This window comes from Mercenaria mercenaria, chromosome 6 (genome assembly GCF_021730395.1).
Source record: "Mercenaria mercenaria strain notata chromosome 6, MADL_Memer_1, whole genome shotgun sequence".
Classification (NCBI taxonomy): Eukaryota; Metazoa; Mollusca; class Bivalvia; order Venerida; family Veneridae; genus Mercenaria; species Mercenaria mercenaria.
In genome coordinates this window covers 65,215,918-65,236,832 of record NC_069366.1, presented here as the reverse complement: position 1 = coordinate 65,236,832, position 20,915 = coordinate 65,215,918, and the positions used below count along the sequence as shown (strand labels likewise).

The 20,915-nt window shown below is 37.2% G+C and overlaps 1 protein-coding gene across 6 annotated transcripts in view; it reads right to left on the bottom strand.

Moving 5' to 3' along the window:
* Positions 1-1,950: 1,950 nt before the first annotated feature.
* LOC123550394 (protein broad-minded-like) overlaps positions 1,951-20,915 on the bottom strand; it is an 83,921-nt gene continuing 64,956 nt past the window's right edge. For all 6 annotated transcript variants that reach the window (XM_053546189.1, XM_053546185.1, XM_053546191.1 and 3 more), the window contains 7 exons: positions 17,792-17,875; positions 9,429-9,498; positions 8,955-9,076; positions 6,544-6,698; positions 4,509-4,649; positions 3,547-3,735; positions 1,951-3,159 (listed from right to left, as the gene is read on the bottom strand). In XM_053546189.1, coding sequence (XP_053402164.1) covers positions 3,046-3,159; positions 3,547-3,735; positions 4,509-4,649; positions 6,544-6,698; positions 8,955-9,076; positions 9,429-9,498; positions 17,792-17,875 — 875 coding nt within the window. In that variant the 3' untranslated portion in view covers positions 1,951-3,045. The remainder of the gene's footprint in view (positions 3,160-3,546; positions 3,736-4,508; positions 4,650-6,543; positions 6,699-8,954; positions 9,077-9,428; positions 9,499-17,791; positions 17,876-20,915) is intronic.

The window sequence follows — 20,915 nt, the reverse complement described above, 5'->3', positions numbered from 1 at the left end:
TTAATCTTCGAGATAAATTGGTTACTCTTTGAAATAACTTGGTTACTCATTGAGATAAGTTGCTCACTCTTTGAAATAACTTGGATTTCTTAGAGATAATTTGGTTACTCTTTGAAATAACTTGTTTAATCTTCGAGATAAATTGGTTACTGTTTGAATAACTTGGTTACTCATTGAGATAAGTTGCTCACTCTTTGAAATAACTTGGTTTCTTAGAGATAATTTGGTTACTCTTTGAAATAACTTGTTTAATCTTCGAGATAAATTGGTTACTCTTTGAAATAACTTGGTTACTCTTTGAGATAATTTGGTTACTTTTTGAAATAACTTTGTTACTCTTTGAGATAAATTGGTTTCTCTTTGAAATGCCTTGGTCACTCTTTGAGATAACTTGCTTACTTTTTGAGATAACTTACTTACTTTCTGAGATAACTTGCTTACTCATTGAGATGATTTACTTAATCTATTAGATAACTCTATGAGGTTACTTGTTAGCTGTATGTGATAACTGGTTTACTCTGCTACATTGTTTAGAAATGTAAGTGAATCATCATCAGTCAGAGTGTGGTAAATCTGTCAGAAATATCATTATGAGTTTTAAGGAATTATGTAGGTCATCCAGTGGACATTGTGAAACTATTTTCAAATTGAGCAAGCAGTTTCAGAGGAGATTTTCGAAGTTTTCCATATAGTCATATAGAAAAAACTAGCACCCCCCCACCTTGAGGCCATGTTTTTGATGAATCAACATTGTTTGAAGGATTTGGTACAGTGTCACCCAAGGAACATTGCTGTCCAGACTAGCAGTTTGGGAGGGAGTTTTCTGTGCAGTCATACTAGGAAAACTAACCCAGCCCGTCAGAATGATTTGAATGAATTGATCAGAAATTCAAGTTTACAACATAGCCATATAGGCGAAAATGAAGCACCTCCAGACTTGAGACCACATTTTTATGCCCCCACCCCCTTCAAAGAAGGAGGGGTATATTGTTTTGCAGATGTCTGTTGGTCGGTTAGTCTGTCGGTCAGTATGTAGATCAATCTGTTTCCGGATGGTAACTCAAGAACGCTTGGGCCTAGGATCATAAATTGATAGGGAGATTGGTCATAACCAGCAAATGACCCCTATTGATTTTGAGATCAGTAGGTCAAAGGTTAAGGTCACAGTGACCTGGAACATTTAAACGGTTTCTGGATGATAACTCAAGAACACTTGGGCCTATGATCATATTAAGTTGATAGGGAAGTTGATCATGACCAGCAGATGACCTCTATTGATTTTGAGATCAGTAGGTCAAAGATCTAGGTCACAGTGACACAGACCAGTTAAACAGTTTCCGGACGACAACACCAGAATGCTTGGGTCTAGGATCATGAAAGTTGATAGAGAGGTTGGTCAATGACCAGCAATTGAACCCTGTTGAATTTGAGGTCAGTAGGTCAAAGGTCAAGGTCACAGTGACCTGGAACAGTTAAATGGTTTTTAGGATGATATCTCAAGAACCCTTGTGCCTAGGATCATGAAAGTTGATAGGAAGGTTGGTCATAACAAACAGATGACCCCTAGTGATTTTGAGGTCAGTAGGTCAAAGGGCAATGTCACAATGACCAGGAACAGTTAAACAGTTTCCGGATGATAACTCAAGAAGGCTTGGGCTTAGGATCATGAAAGTTGAAAGGGAGGTTAATAATAACCAGCAGATGACCCCTACTGGTTTTTGAGGTCAGTAGGTCAAAGGTCAATGTTACAATGACCCAGAACAGTTAAATGGTTTCCAGAGGATAACTCAAGAATGCTTAGGCCTAGGATCATGAAAGTTGATAGGGAGAAATTATGTAATGGCGTCAAGATGTCAAACGTGATAAAAGTAAGTGTGAGATACAAATTTCCCCTGTATTTTATCTGTTTATATAGTGGTAGTGGTAACTATAATTTGAAGCAAAAGACCAAACTTTTTAAATACATTTATTTATTCTTTCTCAACAAATATTTGATAATTCACATGGTTCTAAAATATAAAACAGTGTAAAATTCTACAACAATAAAACGATTACAAATATCTGGACGGATATACCGATATATTATAAGAAGTTCATATATGTAACATGTTCTCAGACAGCAGTATACTGTAAAATCATTTAATTTTAATTAGTGGGAATGAAATTTTATGGAAAATAACGTGGGGATATGAATTTGTTGATTTCAAATTTCAAACATAAAGGAATGGGAATTTTAACTGTTTATTTAGATTTAATTTTGTGGACTACACTACAGTTTGTTCCCCGTGAATATACAGGTAACTGATTTTACAGTATTCCCAAGAATAATTTATCACATCTTGACCAGCTGTAAATACAAGTTGATTGACAAGACCTGTGAAATTCATTACAGCAGTAAGTGAATAAATCGGCTATGCTTTTTTTAAATTTTAATACTGGCAGTTTATTATTAAGTTTATTATTGTCAAGAAATGCAGTAATTCATTGTACTAAAAAAACTCAACATACAAGTGTCAGTATGTGGTTAAATATATACAAAGACACATTTTTATTCTTAAATTTAAACCATGATTTCTATTGACACTATACAAAAGTACTGGGTATAAGAAATTATCACAGATTATAGGAATGTACAAACAATCTTCAAGAAACAGGCACGATAAAAAATTTGGTGATATTCAATATGTCCTACAACCACAATATCCAGAAAATATCAGTATGACATGCAACAGTATTTTACAATAGTTAGATCTGGTGATATTCAAGATATCAGGTTACATGAGTTTCCAGAAGTTACAGTCTGGTGATATTCCACACAAGTAGACATTATATTCATTAGAATCAAGGTATACTGTACATATGTTACATCATATTCCTAGAATCAAGATCTGGTGATATTCAACATGTAATTTAACAGCATTTTCCAACATGAATGTCTGGTGACATTCAACATGTCCGGTAACACCATGTTCCTGATCATCAAGGTCTGGTGATATTTAACTTGTCCGGTAACGCCCTTTTCCTAGAACCCCATTTTCCTGATTATCAAGGTCTGGTGATGTTTAACATATCAGGTAACACCATTTTCCTATATTTTTTCTCCAGATCCATCATATACTTGAGATTCTGTGCAACCTTGAAGTGGTGTATGGGCTCTTCCTATATGAGAAATTATTTAGCATCTTTAAAATACGTATCTACACACTTGAGCCAACTTGCAGCACAACAATTTATACAGTCCAAGAAGATTATTGGCATATCAGAGTTCATTTGAAAGTCAGAATGTATGCCACTTTTAGGTATGGTAAAAGTCTGATGCTGAAGCTGATATTTTCAAATGAACTGCACAAACAAAACAAATATAACTATATAAATGTTCAGTGATCTGTATTACATTAACTCTGAACACACCTTATATTCTGAACTGGTCTTAATTGTAGAGAAGTAATTAATTTGATACTTCACACATTTACATTCTGGCAAATTTGTTTTTTAACTTATGAGATAGTTATCTTGACAAACATGAAAAGGTTATGTGACGGTTACCTTGAGAAACATGAGAAGGTCATGTGACTGCATGTGTGACATGATTTCTCTTTGTAGATGCTTCAGTATAGCGACACACAGATACACCTGGTAGTCAACTCCAAATATCATGCATACAATGATATAGTGGCAGATGTCAGGCCAGTCCAAGTAGTTCCAGAAACACTGAGTTAGCCAGTGCTGAGAAATCTGAAAGATAAAAATATCAACATGTTCACAGGTACATTGTTTGTCCCAAATGGAAAATGCCTTAGTACATATACAACTATTTCCTAATGTCTGACCTCTTTTAATATCACATAAATGTTTCCCCTACCAGTAAATATGACTTTTTTTTTTTTTTGGTATGGTTGTCCATCTGTTTATCTGCCACAAAATATGCTCTCTATCTTTTTATTATCTTGAAGGATTTTCGAACTGCATGGCAAAAAATTGTTTGCCACGATGAGAAAATATGCAGAACGAAACTTTCAACTATGCTGGTTCAAGTTCAAGGTTGCACAGTATGGTCATACAGGCAGATTTTTCTGTCTGCCGATACCTTTTACTCCACAGAAGGATGTTCCAACAGCATGTGATAAGAATGATTAAACTAACCTTTCAGCCATGTTCAAGATCAAAGTTGATTGCTGATAATAAAGATTAATGATGCAATATTCTGTGTCTGCTCTATTATCTTCTAACTCAGATCATGTGCAGAGTTAATCTCCGCCATATTAGGTCAAGGTCACATTCAGAGGTCAATGGCTGTATAGGTAAAATTTCATGTCCACTCAAGATCTTTTCAATACCTAGGAGGATTATGATATTACATGGTATCAATATAGACCATGTGCAAAGTTCACTCCAGCTGTATGAATTCAAGGTAACACTCAAAGACCAAAGGCCAAATTCTGACACAGTAAAAGTAGAATGCTGTTACTAAGTTGACCAATTTGTAAATTATAATATGTAAGACAAACCTGTGCTGGTGTAAATCCCGACATTTTGAAGGCCGAAGAGACAAGAGGCAGCTCTATCTGTAGGATGAACTCTATATTGTGTCCTGTGCTGGAGAAAAGAGGATGAATACCACTGGAACTCAATGCAGCTGGCAGGTGTACCTAATACAGCAAACTCAATATCATTACTGCATATCACATAAAACACATTATTAAACAAGAGGACCATGATGGTCCTGAATCGCTCACCTCTTCCCACATGACCCAGTTTTGAGTATGATGTCATTTTTTCTATTATTTGACATAGTGACCTAGTTTTGAACTTGACCTAGATATTATCAGGATAAAAATTCTGACCAATTTTCATGAAGATCCATTGAAAAATATGGTCTCTAGAGAGGTCACAAGGTTTTTCTATTATTTGACCTATTGACCTAGTTTTCAAAGGTATGTGACCCTGTTTTGAACTTTACTTAGATATCATCAAGGTGAACATTCTCACTAATTTTCATGAAGATCTCCTGAAAAATATGGCCTCCAGAGGGGTCACAGGGTTTTTCTATTTTTATATCTACTGGCCTAGTTTTGACCACACGTGACCCAGTTTCGAAACTGAACTAGATATCATCAAGGTGAACATTCAGATCAATTTTCATGAAGATCCATTGAAAAATATGGCCTCTAGAGAGGTCAAAAGATTTTAATAATTTTAGACCTACTGACCTAGTTTTTGACCGCACATGACCCTGTTTCGAACTTGACCTAGATATCATCAAGATGAACATTCAGACAAATTTTCATACAGATCCCCTGAAAAATATGGCCTTTAGAGAAGTCACAAGGTTTTTCTATTATTTGACCTACTGACCTAGTTTTTGATGGCACGTGACCCACTTTCGAACTTGACCTAGATATCATCAAGATGAACATTCAGACCAACTTTCATACAGATCCCATAAAAAATATGGCCTTTAGAGAGGTCACAAGGTTTTTCTATTATTAGACCTACTGACCTAGTTTTTGAAGGCATGTGACCCACTTTCGAACTTGACCTAGATATCATCAAGGTGAACATTCTGACCAATTTTCATGAAGATCTCATGAAATATATGGCCTCTAGAGAGGTCACAAGGTGTTTCTATTTTTAGACCTACTGACCTAGTTTTTGACCGCATGTTACCCAGTTTCGAACTTGACCTAGATATTATCAAGATGAACATTCTGACCAACTTTCATAAAGATCCCATGAAAAATGTGACCTCTAGAGTGGTCACAAGCAAAAGTTTACGGACGCACGCACGGACGGACTGACACCGCGCGATCACAAAAGCTCACCTTGTCACTTTGTGACAGGTGAGCTAAAAATTAAAGGTGGCAGGTTTAAGTTAAAAATTGGCCCTTAATGCTGGTTACAATTAACTACGTCAGTATTTAATTTTTACATGTACAAAGATGTCAGTATCTTAAAGCCAACATAATTATCTAGAGTAATTATCCTATAGATAAACTGAGAAATGATGGTGTCACATTTAAGAGTTAGTAGGAAAGTAATCTCAATCTACTGGATGTATGTATTTGAGCTGACAGTACATGTTGGCCATATTCCTATGACTACTAAGTACAGTGTTTTAAAAATTCTAGATTAATCTTCTAATTATTAACAAAAGAATAAAATAGTACACTGTTCTATTTTAGTACCCTGCCCCATCTGAAATGGGTAGGAATCAAGACTTGCTTTCACTACTCTGTCTGTACCAAGTTTTATTTAGAACAGTCCGCAAACCTAAACATTCCAGAACACTTTTTCACTTAACCGACTTAGGGTATACTGATATGCAGAAACTTGTGTCACAGAACAGAACTTAATTACTGAAAAGGGGAGAATTTGTGTAGGCAGCCAGTTAGCTCAGATTGTACAGCACATGCCCTGTAGGAAGGTGTCCTGAGAAACTCGACTGACTGTATATTTTTCTCACCCTGTGATATGAATTATCAAAGGAATATGGCCTATATCAATGCACCATTATTTTACTGCAGTGATAACTCTGCTACTCACTGAAGCATGAAGTCTGGGTATCCAGAGGTAGCCTGAAGCTCCTAGTGTAGAAAACTGCTGTAGGAAGTCCCAAGTTTTCTCATGGTTTCCGTTAAATACAAGAAATACAGTAGCTGCAAACCAGTCAAATCCAGGATATCCTGTCTTTAATGAATCTGAGACACAGTCAAGGCAAACCAAACAGTGAGTCGATCTATCTATGAGCATTGATATCTGTTAGACAGACAAGAAGAATGTTGGACTAGGGTAAATAATAGTCAAATACCTACATGTATGTTGGTAACTGATGAAGTTTTTCCACTGTCTTCACAACTACATCACTCTAGCATAAAAGAAAACACAGTATGCCCTCCATGATGACCCAGTTGTAAATTGTGACATGATATAAATGGGCTTGTCATCTTTAAACAAGAGCCATGTTAGACATGGCCAATCCCCCCGCCGGGCATATTATAACTGAAGGCTAAAGTTCCTGGTAAGTTAGTGTCTGAAAGTATTTTTTTTTTGGGAGAAGCTTTGAAAAACCGTTTAGTTGTGGTCCACATCACGGGTTTTAAAGATGTGGAGGAAAGAATTATTCAGTGGTGAAGTGGTTTACTGCTAAATTTTATTAATTTTCATGAACAGTATAGTTGTATGATGTTTTTCTATATGGCTACTGTAAAAAGAAGGAATGGAAAGCTAACAGGGAAAAAGAGTGCCAGAATGTCACAATATATGCCCGTCACAGCAAATTTCTTTACTCTAGCAGCTGTATTTGCAAATGGAATTTTAATTTTGTGGTTGTTTAGTAATCATTGTAAGTCTTTTGTTTTTCTAAGTCCAGAAAAAGACTCCTTACCAGGTAGAGATGTCTTAAAATACACCTAAAATTGGAAAGTAACATCTATGTTGTACCACAGAAAAGTGGTCTTGTTTTTTCCCTGTGGTCAATTATAAAAATGTTACAACATAAGTTATTTATAGTAACAACTAATGGAAGTTAATCTTAAAAAAAAAAAAAAAAAAAAAAAAAAAAAAAAAAAAAAAAAAAAAAAAAAATTGTAAGTCCACACAAAAATCTTTACTAGGTAGAGATTGGTCAAAATACACCTCAAAATTGGATGTAGCATGCATGTTGTACTACTGAAAAGTGGTCTCGATTTTTCCCTACGACTAGTAATGAAAAAGTTACAATAAAAGCTATTTAAAGTAACAACAAAGGGAAGTAATTCTAAAGAAGGGAACTGCGCATAACACTTCGTCTCATGATGGTGTATAATTGTGCCAAGTTACATCAAAATCCCTCCATGCATGAAGAAGAAATGCTTCGGACAAAGTCATTCTTGTATCTGACCTTTGGCTTCTAAGTGTGACCTTGACCTTAGACCTAGGGACCTGGATCTTGCGCATGACACTCTGTCTTGCGGTGGTGAACATTTGTGCCAAGTTATATCAAAATCCCTCTATGCATGAAGAAGAAGTGCTCCTGACAAGGTTTTCATTCTTGTATCCTTGGACCTCTAAGTGTGACCTTGACCTTAGAACTAGGGACCTGGTTCTTGCGCACGACACTCCATCTCGTGGTGGTGAACATTTGTGCCAAGATATATCAAAATCTCTCCATGCATGAAAAAGATATGCTGCAGACAACTTTTTTAAAGAAAATATGATAAAGGGGAATAACTCAAAAAGTAGGCAAGGCTGAGTTATTTTTCTTGCACACTGCACTTCCTCCTAATGTGTTCTATCAGTGTATGAAGTTTGAAGAAAATCCCTCCAGTACTTTTGGAGTTATGCTCTGGACAAATTTTTTAAAGAAAATATGATAAAGGGGAATAACTCAAAAAATAGGCAGGGTAGAGTTATTGTTCTTCCACAATGCACTTCCTCCCAATGTGTTCTATCAGTGTATGAAGTTTGAAGAAAATCCCTCCAGTACTTTTGGAGTTATGCTCCGGACAAAATTTTTTAAGAAAATATGATAAAGGGGAATAACTCAAAAAACTGGGAAGGTAGATTTATTGTTCTTGCACACTGCACTTCCTCCCAATGTGTTCTATCAGTGTATGAAGTCTGAAGAAAATCCCTCCAGTACTTTTTGAGTTATGCTCCGGACAAAATTTTTTAAGAAAATATGATAAAGGGGAATAACTCAAAAAGTAGGCAAGGTAGAGTTATTGTTCTTGCACACTGCACTTCCTCCCAATGTGCTCTATCAGTGTATGAAGTTTGAAGAAAATCCCTCCAGTACTTTTGGAGTTATGCTCCGGACAAAGATCGTTGCGGGCGGACGGACAGACAGACGCACGGACGGAGAGCATTTCTAATATCCCCTTCGCCTTTGGCGGGGGAATAAATAACAATATCATATTGGCTGATTTGTTTCTGGGGATGACAGTATTTTGATGGATTATAATTATAAAGGATACTGAGATCTGATTCTGGGGTTTTCTGTTGCTGTTGTAGATAGTAGTGTACCTGACGTATCAACAACGTCAAACTGTCTGTAGCATCAGATGATGTGTGTATCACCTTCAGATGTATGCCGTACCTACAACACAAATATACGTTTTTTAGAATAGCTTAAATCACATTCAGATGTATGCCGTTTTAGCAGAGTACCTTATATATCTACAATGAAATACTGTATGGAGCATCAGATTTAAGAATCACTTTCAAATGTATGCAGTACCTAATGTATCACCAAAATACAATACTTAACACTCAAAAATTCTAGTTTCACTGACAACAAGTTTTGTTCCAACTTTCTTTTAGCTGAGATCAAGCCATTAACATCTAAATTTTAACTGCCGGAAACAATATCAGACCAACAAACTTTGACTTCTTTACACAACTGATATCAGCACAATATATAATGCTTGCTGTGAAAACTTTATTCAAACCTGATAGCCATTTTGATCCCTAGCTGTTGTAGTGGTGAAATGCTCACTGCTTTTAATGCACTGTCTGTACCTACAAAGAAACAAGAGGGTCATGATGACCCTGAATTGCTCACCTGAGAAATATGAGCCACATGTTTAAAATGGCAATTTGATGCTAAAATATTAGAAAGTAGGTCAGTAGGTCACATTCATGGCCACTGAAAGTCAGTTTTAAGATGAGTGTTCAAAACTGTACATGTCATCCAAATTTCAAGTCTGTATCTAAAACAAGAGGACCATGATGGTCCTGAATCGCTCACCTGTCCCCACATGACCCAGTTTTAAACTGAGTATGATGTCGTTTTTTTTCTATTATTTGACATTGTGACCTAGTTTTTGAGCTCATGTGACCCAGTGATGAATCTGACCTAGATATCATCAAGATAAAAATTCTAACCAATTTTCATGAAGATCCACTGAAAAATATGGCCTCTAGAGAGGTCACAAGATTTTTTATTATTTGACCTACTGACCTAGTTATTGAAGGCATGTGACCCAGTTTCGAAACTGACCTAGATATCATCAAGGTGAACATTCTGACCAATTTTCATGAAGATCCATTCAAAAGTATGGCCTCTAGAGAGGTCACAAGGTTTTTCTATTTTTAGACCTACTGACCTAGTTTTTGACCGCAGTTGACCCAGTTTCAAACCTGACCTAGATATCATCAAGATGAACATTCTGACTTACTTTCATGAAGATCCATTGAAAAGTATGGCCTCTAGAGAGGTCACAAGGTTTTTCTATTTTTAGACCTACTGACCTAGTTTTTGACCGCAGTTGAACCAGTTTCAAACTTGACCTAGATATCATCAAGATAAAAATTCTGACCAATTTTCATACAGATCCCATGAAAAATATGACCTCTAGAGAGGTCACAAGGTTTTTTTGTTATTTGACCTACTGACCTAGTTACTGAGGGCATGTGACCCAGTTTCGAACTTGACCTAGATATCATCAAAGTGAACATTCTGACCAATTTTCATGAAGATCCATTCACAAGTATGGCCTCTACAGAGGTCACAAGGTTTTTCTATTTTTAGACCTACTGACCTAGTTTTTGACCGCAGTTGACCCAGTTTCAAACTTGACCTAGATATCATCAAGATCAACATTCTGACTAACTTTCATACAGATCCCATGATAAGTATGGCCTCTAGAGAGGTCACAAGGTTTTTTTATTATTTGACCTACTGACCTACTTTTGGACCGCAGTTGACCCAGTTTCGAACTTGACCTAGATATCATCAAGATGAACATTCTGACCAACTTTCATACAGATCCCATGAAAAATATGGCCTCTAGAGAGGTCACAAGGTTTTTTTATTATTTGACCTACTGACCTACTTTTTGACCGCAGTTGACCCAGTTTCGAACTTGACCTAGATATCATCAAGATAAACATTCTGACCAACTTTCATAAAGATCCCATGAAAAATATGGCCTCTAGAGAGGTCACAAGGTTTTTTTATTATTTGACCTACTGACCTAGTTTTTGATCGCAGTTGACCCAGTTTCGAACTTGACCTAGATATCATCAAGATAAACATTCTGACCAACTTTCATACAGATCCCATGAAAAATATGGCCTCTAGAGAGGTCACAAGGTTTTTTAATTATTTGACCTACTGACCTAGTTTTTGATCGCAGTTGACCCAGTTTCGAACTTGACCTAGATATCATCAAGATAAACATTCTGACCAACTTTCATAAAGATCCCATGAAAAATGTGACCTCTCGAGTGGTCACAAGCAAAAGTTTACGCACGGACGGACGGACGACGGACGCTGCGTGATCACAAAAGCTCACATTGTCACTTTGTGACATGTGAGCTAAAAACAAGAAAGTTGGTCAGTAGGTCAAGGTCAGAGTCAAGTGACCCCTAATCACTTGGGGTCATCAGGTAATTATAATTGAGCAGTCTAGGAAATATGATCTGATAATTTTTAAAGTATTTATTCCTATATATTTCATATAACAAGTGACCCCCAGGGTAGGGCCTCTTTTCACCCCAGGGGCATAATTTGAACAATCTTGTTAGAGGTCCACTACACAATGTTATATACCAAATATCAAAGGCCTAGTCCTTGAACTTTCAGACAAGAAGATTTAAAACAAGAGCTGTCGGAGGACAGCAACGCTCGACTATTCAACAGCTTTGTCAATTGAATGAATACAAAAGTCGAAAAAGGGGCATAATTTTGTAAAAATGGAAAAAAGGGTAATGGAACCTTTACAGTGCTTATCAGCTCATAAAGTGAAAAAGTGCATGAAGTTTCAATCCTTTCCCATAAGTGGATACTGAAATACAAGCTTACATATAAAAACTTAACCAAAAACTGCTAAGTCGAAGAAAGGGGCATAATCTTAAAAACAAGAGCTGTCCGTAAGACAGCCAAGCTCGACTATTCGAAATATTGTCACAGAAGCAGGAAATTATTACCCAAAATGTTAAATATCAAAAGAGTTTAAGTTCGAAAGGGGACATAATTTGACCAAAATACATATCAAAGTTATGGGACTTGATGCTATCAACTAGTTTTATAACCCCGAAGAAACATGTTAGGTTTAAATTCAATATCTGCATTAGTTTTGGAGATAGTAACTTGCATGTAAACTTTAACCAGAATTTTCTAAGTCCAAAAGGGGGCATAATTTGTTCAAAATACATGTTAAGAGTTATGGAACTTGACCTAGTGAGGCTGGTAATTGACCTAGAAAAGGAATAAATAAGATTCAAAGCTATATGCCTTTTGGTAATAGCTGTATGTACTTGCACGCAAAACTTTAACCAGAATTTTCTAAGTCCAAAAGGGGGCATAATTTGCCCAAAATACATGTCAGAGTTATGGGACTTGATTCTATCAACTAGTTTTATAACCCCGAAGACACATGTGAAGTTTCAATTTAATATCTATATTAGTTTTGGAGATAGTAACTTGCATGTAAAACTTTAACCAGGATTTTATAAGTCCAAAAGGGGGCATAATTTGCCCAAAATACATGTCAGAGTTATGGGACTTGTCCCAGTGAGGTAGGTAATTGATCTAGAAAAAGAAAAAATAAGTTTCAAATCTATATGCCTTTTAGTAATAGCTGTATGTACTTGCACGCAAAACTTTAACCAGAATTTTCTAAGTCCAAAAGGGGGCATAATTTGGCCAAAATGAAGGTCAGAGTTATGGGACTTGGTGCTATCAACTAGTTTTATAACCCCGAAGACACATGTAAAGTTTCAATTCAATATCTGCATTAGTTTTGGAGATAGTAACTTGCATGTAAAACTTTAACCAGGATTTTCTAAGTCCAAAAGGGGGCATAATTTGCTCAAAATACATGTCAGAGTTATGGGACTTGACCCAGTGAGGTAGGTAATTGATCTAGAAAAAGAAAAAATAAGTTTCAAATCTATATGCCTTTTAGTAATAGCTGTATGTACTTGCACGCAAAACTTTAACCAGAATTTTCTAAGTCCAAAAGGGGGCATAATTTGGCCAAAATGAAGGTCAGAGTTATGGGACTTGGTGCTATCAAATAGTTTTATAACCCCAAAGACACATGTGAAGTTTCAATTCAATATCTGCATTAGTTTTGGAGATAGTAACTTGCATGTAAAACTTTAACCAAAATTTTCTAAGTCCAAAAGGGGGCATAATTTGCTCAAAATACATGTTAGAGTTATGGAACTTGACCCAGTGAGGTTGGTAATTGTCCTAGAAAAAGAATAAATAAGTTTCAAAGCTATATGCCTTTAAATGATAGCTGTATGTACTTGCATGCAAAAACTTAACCAAGGTGTGACGCCGACGCCGACGCCGACGCCGACGCCGACGCCGACACCGACGCCAGGGTGAGTAGAATAGCTAGACTATTCTTCGAATAGTCGAGCTAAAAAACAAAGTAGAGTTATGGGACCTACACAGTGCAAGTCAGATCATGACAGTGAACAAGTGTGTAAAGTTTCAATCCATTCCCATAAGTGGGTACTGAGATACCAGCTTAAATACAAAACCTTAACCAAGAATTTCTAAGTCGAAAAGGGGCATAATTTTGTAAAAAAGCAAAATAGAGTTATGGAACCTGTGCAATGTAAGTCAGTCTATTACAGTGAATAAGTGTGTGAAGTTTCAATCCATTCTCACAAGTGGTTACTGAGATACCAGCTTACATACAAAACATTAATCAAGAATTTCTAAGTCGAAAAAGGGGCATAATTTTGTAAAAAAGCAAAATAGAGTTATGGAACCTGTGCAAGGTAGGTCAGTTTATCACAATGAATAAGTGTGTGAAGTTTCAATCCATTCCCACAAGTGGTTACTGAGATACCAGCTTACATACAAAACCTTAACCAAGAATTTCTAAGTCGAAAAAGGGGCATAATTTTGTAAAAAAAAGCAAAGTAGAGTTATGGAACCTGTGCAATGTAGGTCAGTTTATCACAGTGAATAAGTGTGTGAAGTTTCAATCCATTCCCACAAGTGGTTACTGAGATACCTGCTTACATACAAAACCTTAACCAAATCGGGACGCCGACGCAGACGCGGTCACCGACGCAGACGCATGAGTGAGTCCAATAGCTCTACTATTCTTTGAATAGTCGAGCTAAAAAAATTCCTATATAAGTCTATGTAAAACTTGGGACCCCCAACACAGGGCCTCTTTTCACCCAGAGAGCATAATTTGAACAATTTCTGTAGAGGACCACAAGGCAATGCTACATACCAAATATCAAAAGCCTAGGCCTTGCAGTTTCAGGCAAGAAGTTTTTTTATTTTTTTCCTATACATATGTCTATATAAAACTTAGGACCCCCAGGGCGGGGCCTCTTTTCACCCCAGGGTAATAATTTGAACAATCTTGGTAGAGAACCACAAGGTAATGCTACATACCAAATATCAAAGACCTAGGTCTTGTTATTTCAGACAAGAAGATTTTTAAAGTTTTTTCTTATGTAAGTCTACGTAAAACTTGGGACCCCCAGGGTGGGGCCTCTTTTCACCCCAGGGGCATAATTTGAACAATTTTCATAGAGGACCATTAGATGATGTCACAAGCCAAATATCAAGGTTCTATGCCTTGCAGTTTTGGACAAGAAGATTTTTAAAGTTTTTCCTTTGGTTGCCATGGCAACCAGAGTTCTGCATGGAATTCAATTCTTGAAAGGGGGGCACCCAAGGATCATTTCTGTGAAATTTGGTGTAATTCTGCCAAGTGGTTTTCAAGAAGAAAATATTTTTAGAAAATGATGACGGACACACGACACACAACGGACATTGAGTGGTCACTAAAGCTCACCATGAGCCTTTGGCTCAGGTGAGCTAAAAACACACTGAAAATATTCATTTCAACATTCAATAACAGCTAAATATTAGTACAGCAATTCAAAATTTTAGAATCACTGTTAGTGTCCAAAGTGATGATACAGAAGACCCTTTATTTCACTTTATTTTTACAAAATAAATGAAACAAGTGAATGAAGTATTGCCATGCAATACAAAGTCACCTACTGGAAGGCACCTAATTTTTTCTACTGCAGTATAACATAATGAACTGATATCTGTCAATGATGTATAAACAATAATTGTACTATGTATATATACAATATGAAAAGTGGTCTCTATTTTTCCCTACAACCAGTAACAAGTGCTGTCACTAATGGTGACAAATGCCCCCGCAGCACCTTGACCTTTGACCTGGTGACCCCAAAGTCAGTAGGGGTGGTGTACTCAATAAGTACTATCAGCATGTGAAGTTTGAAGGTCCTGGGTGAAGTGGTTCGCGAGTAAAGTGCCTTCATGCAGAAAGTTAATGATGGCCCCTGTGACCTTGACCTTTGACCTGGTGACCCCAAAGTCAGTAGGAGTGGTGTACTCAATAAGTACTATCAGCATGTGAAGTTTGAAGGTCCTAGGTGCAGTGGTTCGCGAGTAAAGTGCCTTCATGCAAAAAGTTAACGTTGGCCCTTGTGACCTTGACCTTTGACCTGGTGACCCCAAAATCAGTAGGGGTAGTGTACTCAATAAGTACTATCAGCATGTGAAGTTTGAAGGTCCTGGGTGCAGTGGTTCGCAAGTACAAGGCCTTTATGCAAAAGGTTAATGTTGGCCCCTGTGACCTTGACCTTTGACCTGGTGACCCCAAAGTCAGTAGGGGTGGTGTTCTCAATAAGTACTATCAGCATGTGAAGTTTGAAGGTCCTGGGTGCAGTGGTTTGCAAGTAAAGTGCCTTCATGCAAAAAGTTAACGGTGTGACAAACGAACGAACTAACGAACGGACGGACAGTTGAAAACTAATATGCCTCCCTTCGGGGGCATAATAACATAGTAACAATATAATCTATTTATAGTAACAACAAAGGGACATTATTCTAAAATCAAGAGTGCCTCATGGTGGTGAACATTTGTATCAAGTTACATCAAAATCCCTCCAAGCATGAAGAAGAAATGCTATGGACAAAGTCACTCTTAAATATAACCTTTGACCTCTAACAGGGTTGCCACTCAGTTGAGGAAATGAAATTCCCTGACTTTCCCCTGACCTTAGACTTAGGGACCTGGTTCCGGCGCAAGACAATCCGTCTCATAGTGGTGAACATTTGTGCCAAGTTACATCAAAATCCCTTCATGCATGAAGAAGAAATGCTACAGACAAAATAATTTTTGTATCTGACCTTTGGTCTCTAAGTGTGACCTTGACCCTAGACCTAGGGCCCGGGTTTTGCGCATGACATGTTGTCTCATCCAGGGGAATATTTGTACCAACTGATATTTAAATCCTGTCTTGCATGAGAAAGTTATACACTGGACAGGGAAAAATCCTATTGACCTTTGACCTCCAAGTGTGACCTTGACCTTTAAGCTAGGGTTCTGGGTTTGCGCATGACATGTCGTCTCATCATGGGGAACATTTGTGCCAAGTTATATAGTAATCCCTTGATGGATGACAGAGTTCTGGACCGGACAGGTAAAAAAGCCTATTAACATTTGACCTCCAATTGTGACCTTGACCTAGGGGTCCTGGTTTTGCACATGACAAGTCGTCTCATCATGGGGAACATTTGTGCCAAGTAATATTAAAATCCCTTCATGGATGGCAGAGTTATGGACCAGACAGGAAAAAAGCCCTGTTGACCTTTGACCCCCCCCCATTGTGACCTTGACCTTTGAGCTAGGGGTTGGGTTTTGCGCACGACATGTCGTCTCATCATGGGAAACATTTGTGCCAACTGAAATTTAAATCCCTTCATGAATGACATGAGTTATGGACTGGACACTAAACAGACCCTGTTCATGCCATGTTAACATTTGACTGCTAAGTGTGACCTTGACCTTTGTGCTAGGGGTCTGAAAGTTGTGCATGACACATCGTCTTACTAAAAGGTACATTTGTGCCAAGTAATATTAAAATCCCTTTATGGATGGAAGAATTATGGACCAGGCAGGAAAAAAGCCCTGTTGACCTTTGACCTCCAACTGTGACCTTGACCTTAATTTGAGCTAGGGGTCTGGGTTTTGTGCAAGACATGTTGTCTCATCTTGGGGAACATTTGTGCCAAGTAAAGTTAAAATCCCTTCATGGATGACAGTTATGGACCGGACACGAAATTGCGGACAGACGGAATGATGGAAAAGTGCACTCCTATAGTCCCCGGAACTGGTTTTCAACCAGTAGGGGACTAATAACTCAGTCAGCAGAATAATTAAAAATTGATCAAATTTAACTAAAATTCGTTATACGAATGCTATCAAATCTTCTCTTCAATGTGTCCTTGTGGAGTTTGCAGGTGGGGAGTGGAGAGTGGTCTATAGGGGTCATCTTACAGTCAGTCTTGCAGTCATGTGGTCTGTTGCAAAAAATAGGGTGTGAACTACTTTTTTTATTTCAAATAAATTCCAGTGAAGCTTCATACAAATGATTACCATGACATGAAGATGTGCATGGCTTTTTCAGGGTTGGTCTAAACAATACAAAGTTAAGGTCCTTATTTCCTCACACACAGATCTATCATGTGAGTATTTCAAATTACTCAAGATTAATATTAAACAAATATTGGTCAAAATTTCAGACATTGTTTGAAATTAAAAAAGTAGTTCATTCCATATTTTTTGCAACAGACGACATGACTGCAAGTAAGAAAGGACTGGAACCTGTCACTTAACTAATCAAAGTGTTGAATTGTAATTATTTATAGAGGAATCAAATATTTCATATGTGCAAAAATAAAGAAAACAAAACTAACACTTTCATGCCTTGAGTTGCCCATTATTTCTTTATGTACAATTATCAGCATACACAAAAACAAACTGATGTACTCATCACATACCTGCATACTGCATCAAGGGGAACACAGATTCTTCAGCTATACTACACATCACATTCACTGTCTTCTCTAATATCTTGTGTACCACTGTAATATACAATATACACATGTAACAAGGCTACACTACACATCATATTGACTGTCTTCTCTAATATCTTGTGTACCACTTAAACATACAATATACACGTGTAACATAGCTATACTACACATCATATTGACTGTCTTCTCTTATATCTTGTGTACTACTTAAACATACAATATACAAGTGTAACATAGCTATACTACATATCATATTGAATGTCTTCACTAACACCTTGTGTAACACTGTAACATATAATACATAATTTTTTTTATGTGTTACATACAGAGAAAGGTCACTCGCTGGATTACATCGGTTTGAGCTTCAGAACTGAATAAATACAAGAACTGTTGGAGGACAGCAATGCTCCACTATTCAACAGCCTTTTCAATTGAATAAATATGAAAGTTGAAAAAGGGACCAATCTGACTAAAGTACTAGATCTTCTAAATGGAGATCTGAGAATGACCCATTCACATTCGTCTTCTGTATATTTTGGATTTCCAGTATTGCTATTTTTATTTGAACCAATCAGATGACTTGTTCGAATGTCAAAGAGTAAGAAAAATGTGCAGTCATTCCAGGGATCGAACCCGGGACCCCTAACTTACAGATTAAGTGGCCTACCGACTGAGCTAACCAGCTATCTGACACATTACGACGTAAGAATTGTAAATATCAACAAGAGGACCATGATGGTCCTGAATCGCTCACCTGTTCCCACATGACCCAGTTTTGAGTATGACGTCGTTTTTTCTATTATTTGATATTGTGACCTAGTTTTTGAGCTCATGTGACCCAGTTTTGAATCTGATCTAGATATCATCAAGATAAAAATTCTGAACAATTTTCATGAAGATCCATTGAAAAATATGGCCTCTAGAGAGGTCACAAGATTTTTCTATTATTTGACCTATTGACTTAGTTTTCAAAGGTACCTGACCCTGTTTTGAACTTGACCTAGATATCATCAAGGTGAACATTGTCACTAATTTTCATGAAGATCTCATGAAAAATATGGCCTCTAGAGATGTCACAAGGTTTTTCTATTTTCATACCTAAATGGCCTAGTTTTTGACCGCATTTGACCCAGTTTCGAAACTGACCTAGATACCATCAAGGTGAACATTCAGACCAATTTTCACGAAGATCTATTGAAAAATATGGCCTCTAGAGAGGTCAAAAGATTTTTCTAATTTTAGACCTACTGACCTAGTTTTTGACCGCAGCTGACCCAGTTTCAAACTTGACCTATATATCATCAAGATGAACAGTCAGACCAACTTTCATACATATCCCACAAAAATATGGCCTCTAGAGAGGTCACAAGGGTTTTTCATTATTTGACCTACTGACCTACTTTTAGAGGGCACGTGACCCAGTTTCGAATTTGACCTAGATATCATCAGGATGAACATTCTGACCAATTTTTATGAAGATCCATTCAAAAGTATGGCCTCTAAAGAGGTCACAAGGTTTTTCTATTTTTAGACCTACTGACCTAGTTTTTGACTGCACGTGACCCAGTTTCAAACTTGACCTAGATATCATCAAGGTGAACATTCAGACCAACTTTCATACCGATCCCATGAAAAATATGGCCTTTAGCGAGGTCACAAGGTTTTTCTATTATCTGACCTACTGACCTAGATTTTGATGGCACGTGACCCAGTTTCGAACTTGACCTAGATATCATCAAGGTGAACATTCTGACCAATTTTCATAAAGACCCCATGAAAAATGCGACCTCTAAAGTGGTCACAAGGTTTTTCAATTATTTGACCTACTGACCTAGTTTTTGACGGCACGTAATCCAGTTCCGAACTTGACCTAGATATCATCAAGGTGAACATTCTGACCAATTTTCATGAAGATCTTGTGAAATATATGGCCTCTAGAGAGGTCACAAGGTTTTTCTATTTTTAGATCTACTGACCTAGTTTTTGACCGCACATGACCCAGTTTCAAACTTGACCTAGATATCATCAAGGTGAACATTCTGACCAATTTTCATAAAGACCCCATGAAAAATGTGACCTATAGAGTGGTCACAAGGTTTTTCTATTATTTGTCCTACTGACCTAGTTTTTGATGGCACGTAACCCAGTTTCGAACTTGACCTAGATATCATCAAGGTGAACATTCTGACCAATTTTCATGAAGATCTTGTGAAATATATGACCTCTAGAGAGGTCACAAGGTTTTTCTATTTTTAGACCTACTGACCTAGTTTTTGACCGCACGTGACCCAGTTTCGAACCTGACCTAGATATCATCAAGGTGAACATTCTGACCAATTTTCATAAAGATCCGATGAAAAATGTGACCTCTAGAGTGGTCACAAGCAAAAGTTTACGCACGGACGCACGCACGGACGGACGACGGACGCTGCGCGATCACAAAAGCTCACCTTGTCACTTTGTGACAGGTGAGCTAAAAACCAAGGCTAAATATAGATTTGCAAAATGTTGCAAGTTAAGCTCTGATTGGCTAGTGAAAGGGTCATCAGAACGAGGCTATCAATAGCTCGTCCTCAGATCCTAAGCGTAGCTTAATAGGAGATGTACTTTAGTCAGATTGAAAAAGGGACATCATTCTTTTAAAATGCAAAGTAGAGCTATGGAACATGTGCACTGCATGTCAGATAATCACAGTGAACAAGTGTGTAAAGTTTCAATCCATTTCAATTATTGGGTACGGAGAATTACCAGCTTACATATAAAAACTTAATAAAAAATTACTAATTCCGAAAAGGTGCGTAATTTTGTAAAAAAAAACAACAACAGAGTTTTAAAACATTTGCAACATAAGACAGTTTATCACAGAGAATAGTGTGTGAAGTTTCAATCCAGCTTACATACAGAAACTTAACGAATTTGGCACACAGACACTGATGTTGATGCACGGGTTAGTCCAACAGATCAACCTATTCTTCAAATAGTCAAGCTAAAAATTCATGTGGTTCCCCACTGTATTTCTAATATTTCCATGCCTGGATTGCTCATAACCTTATATTACTTGATCATTTAGCCAAATTCTTTTTTACTT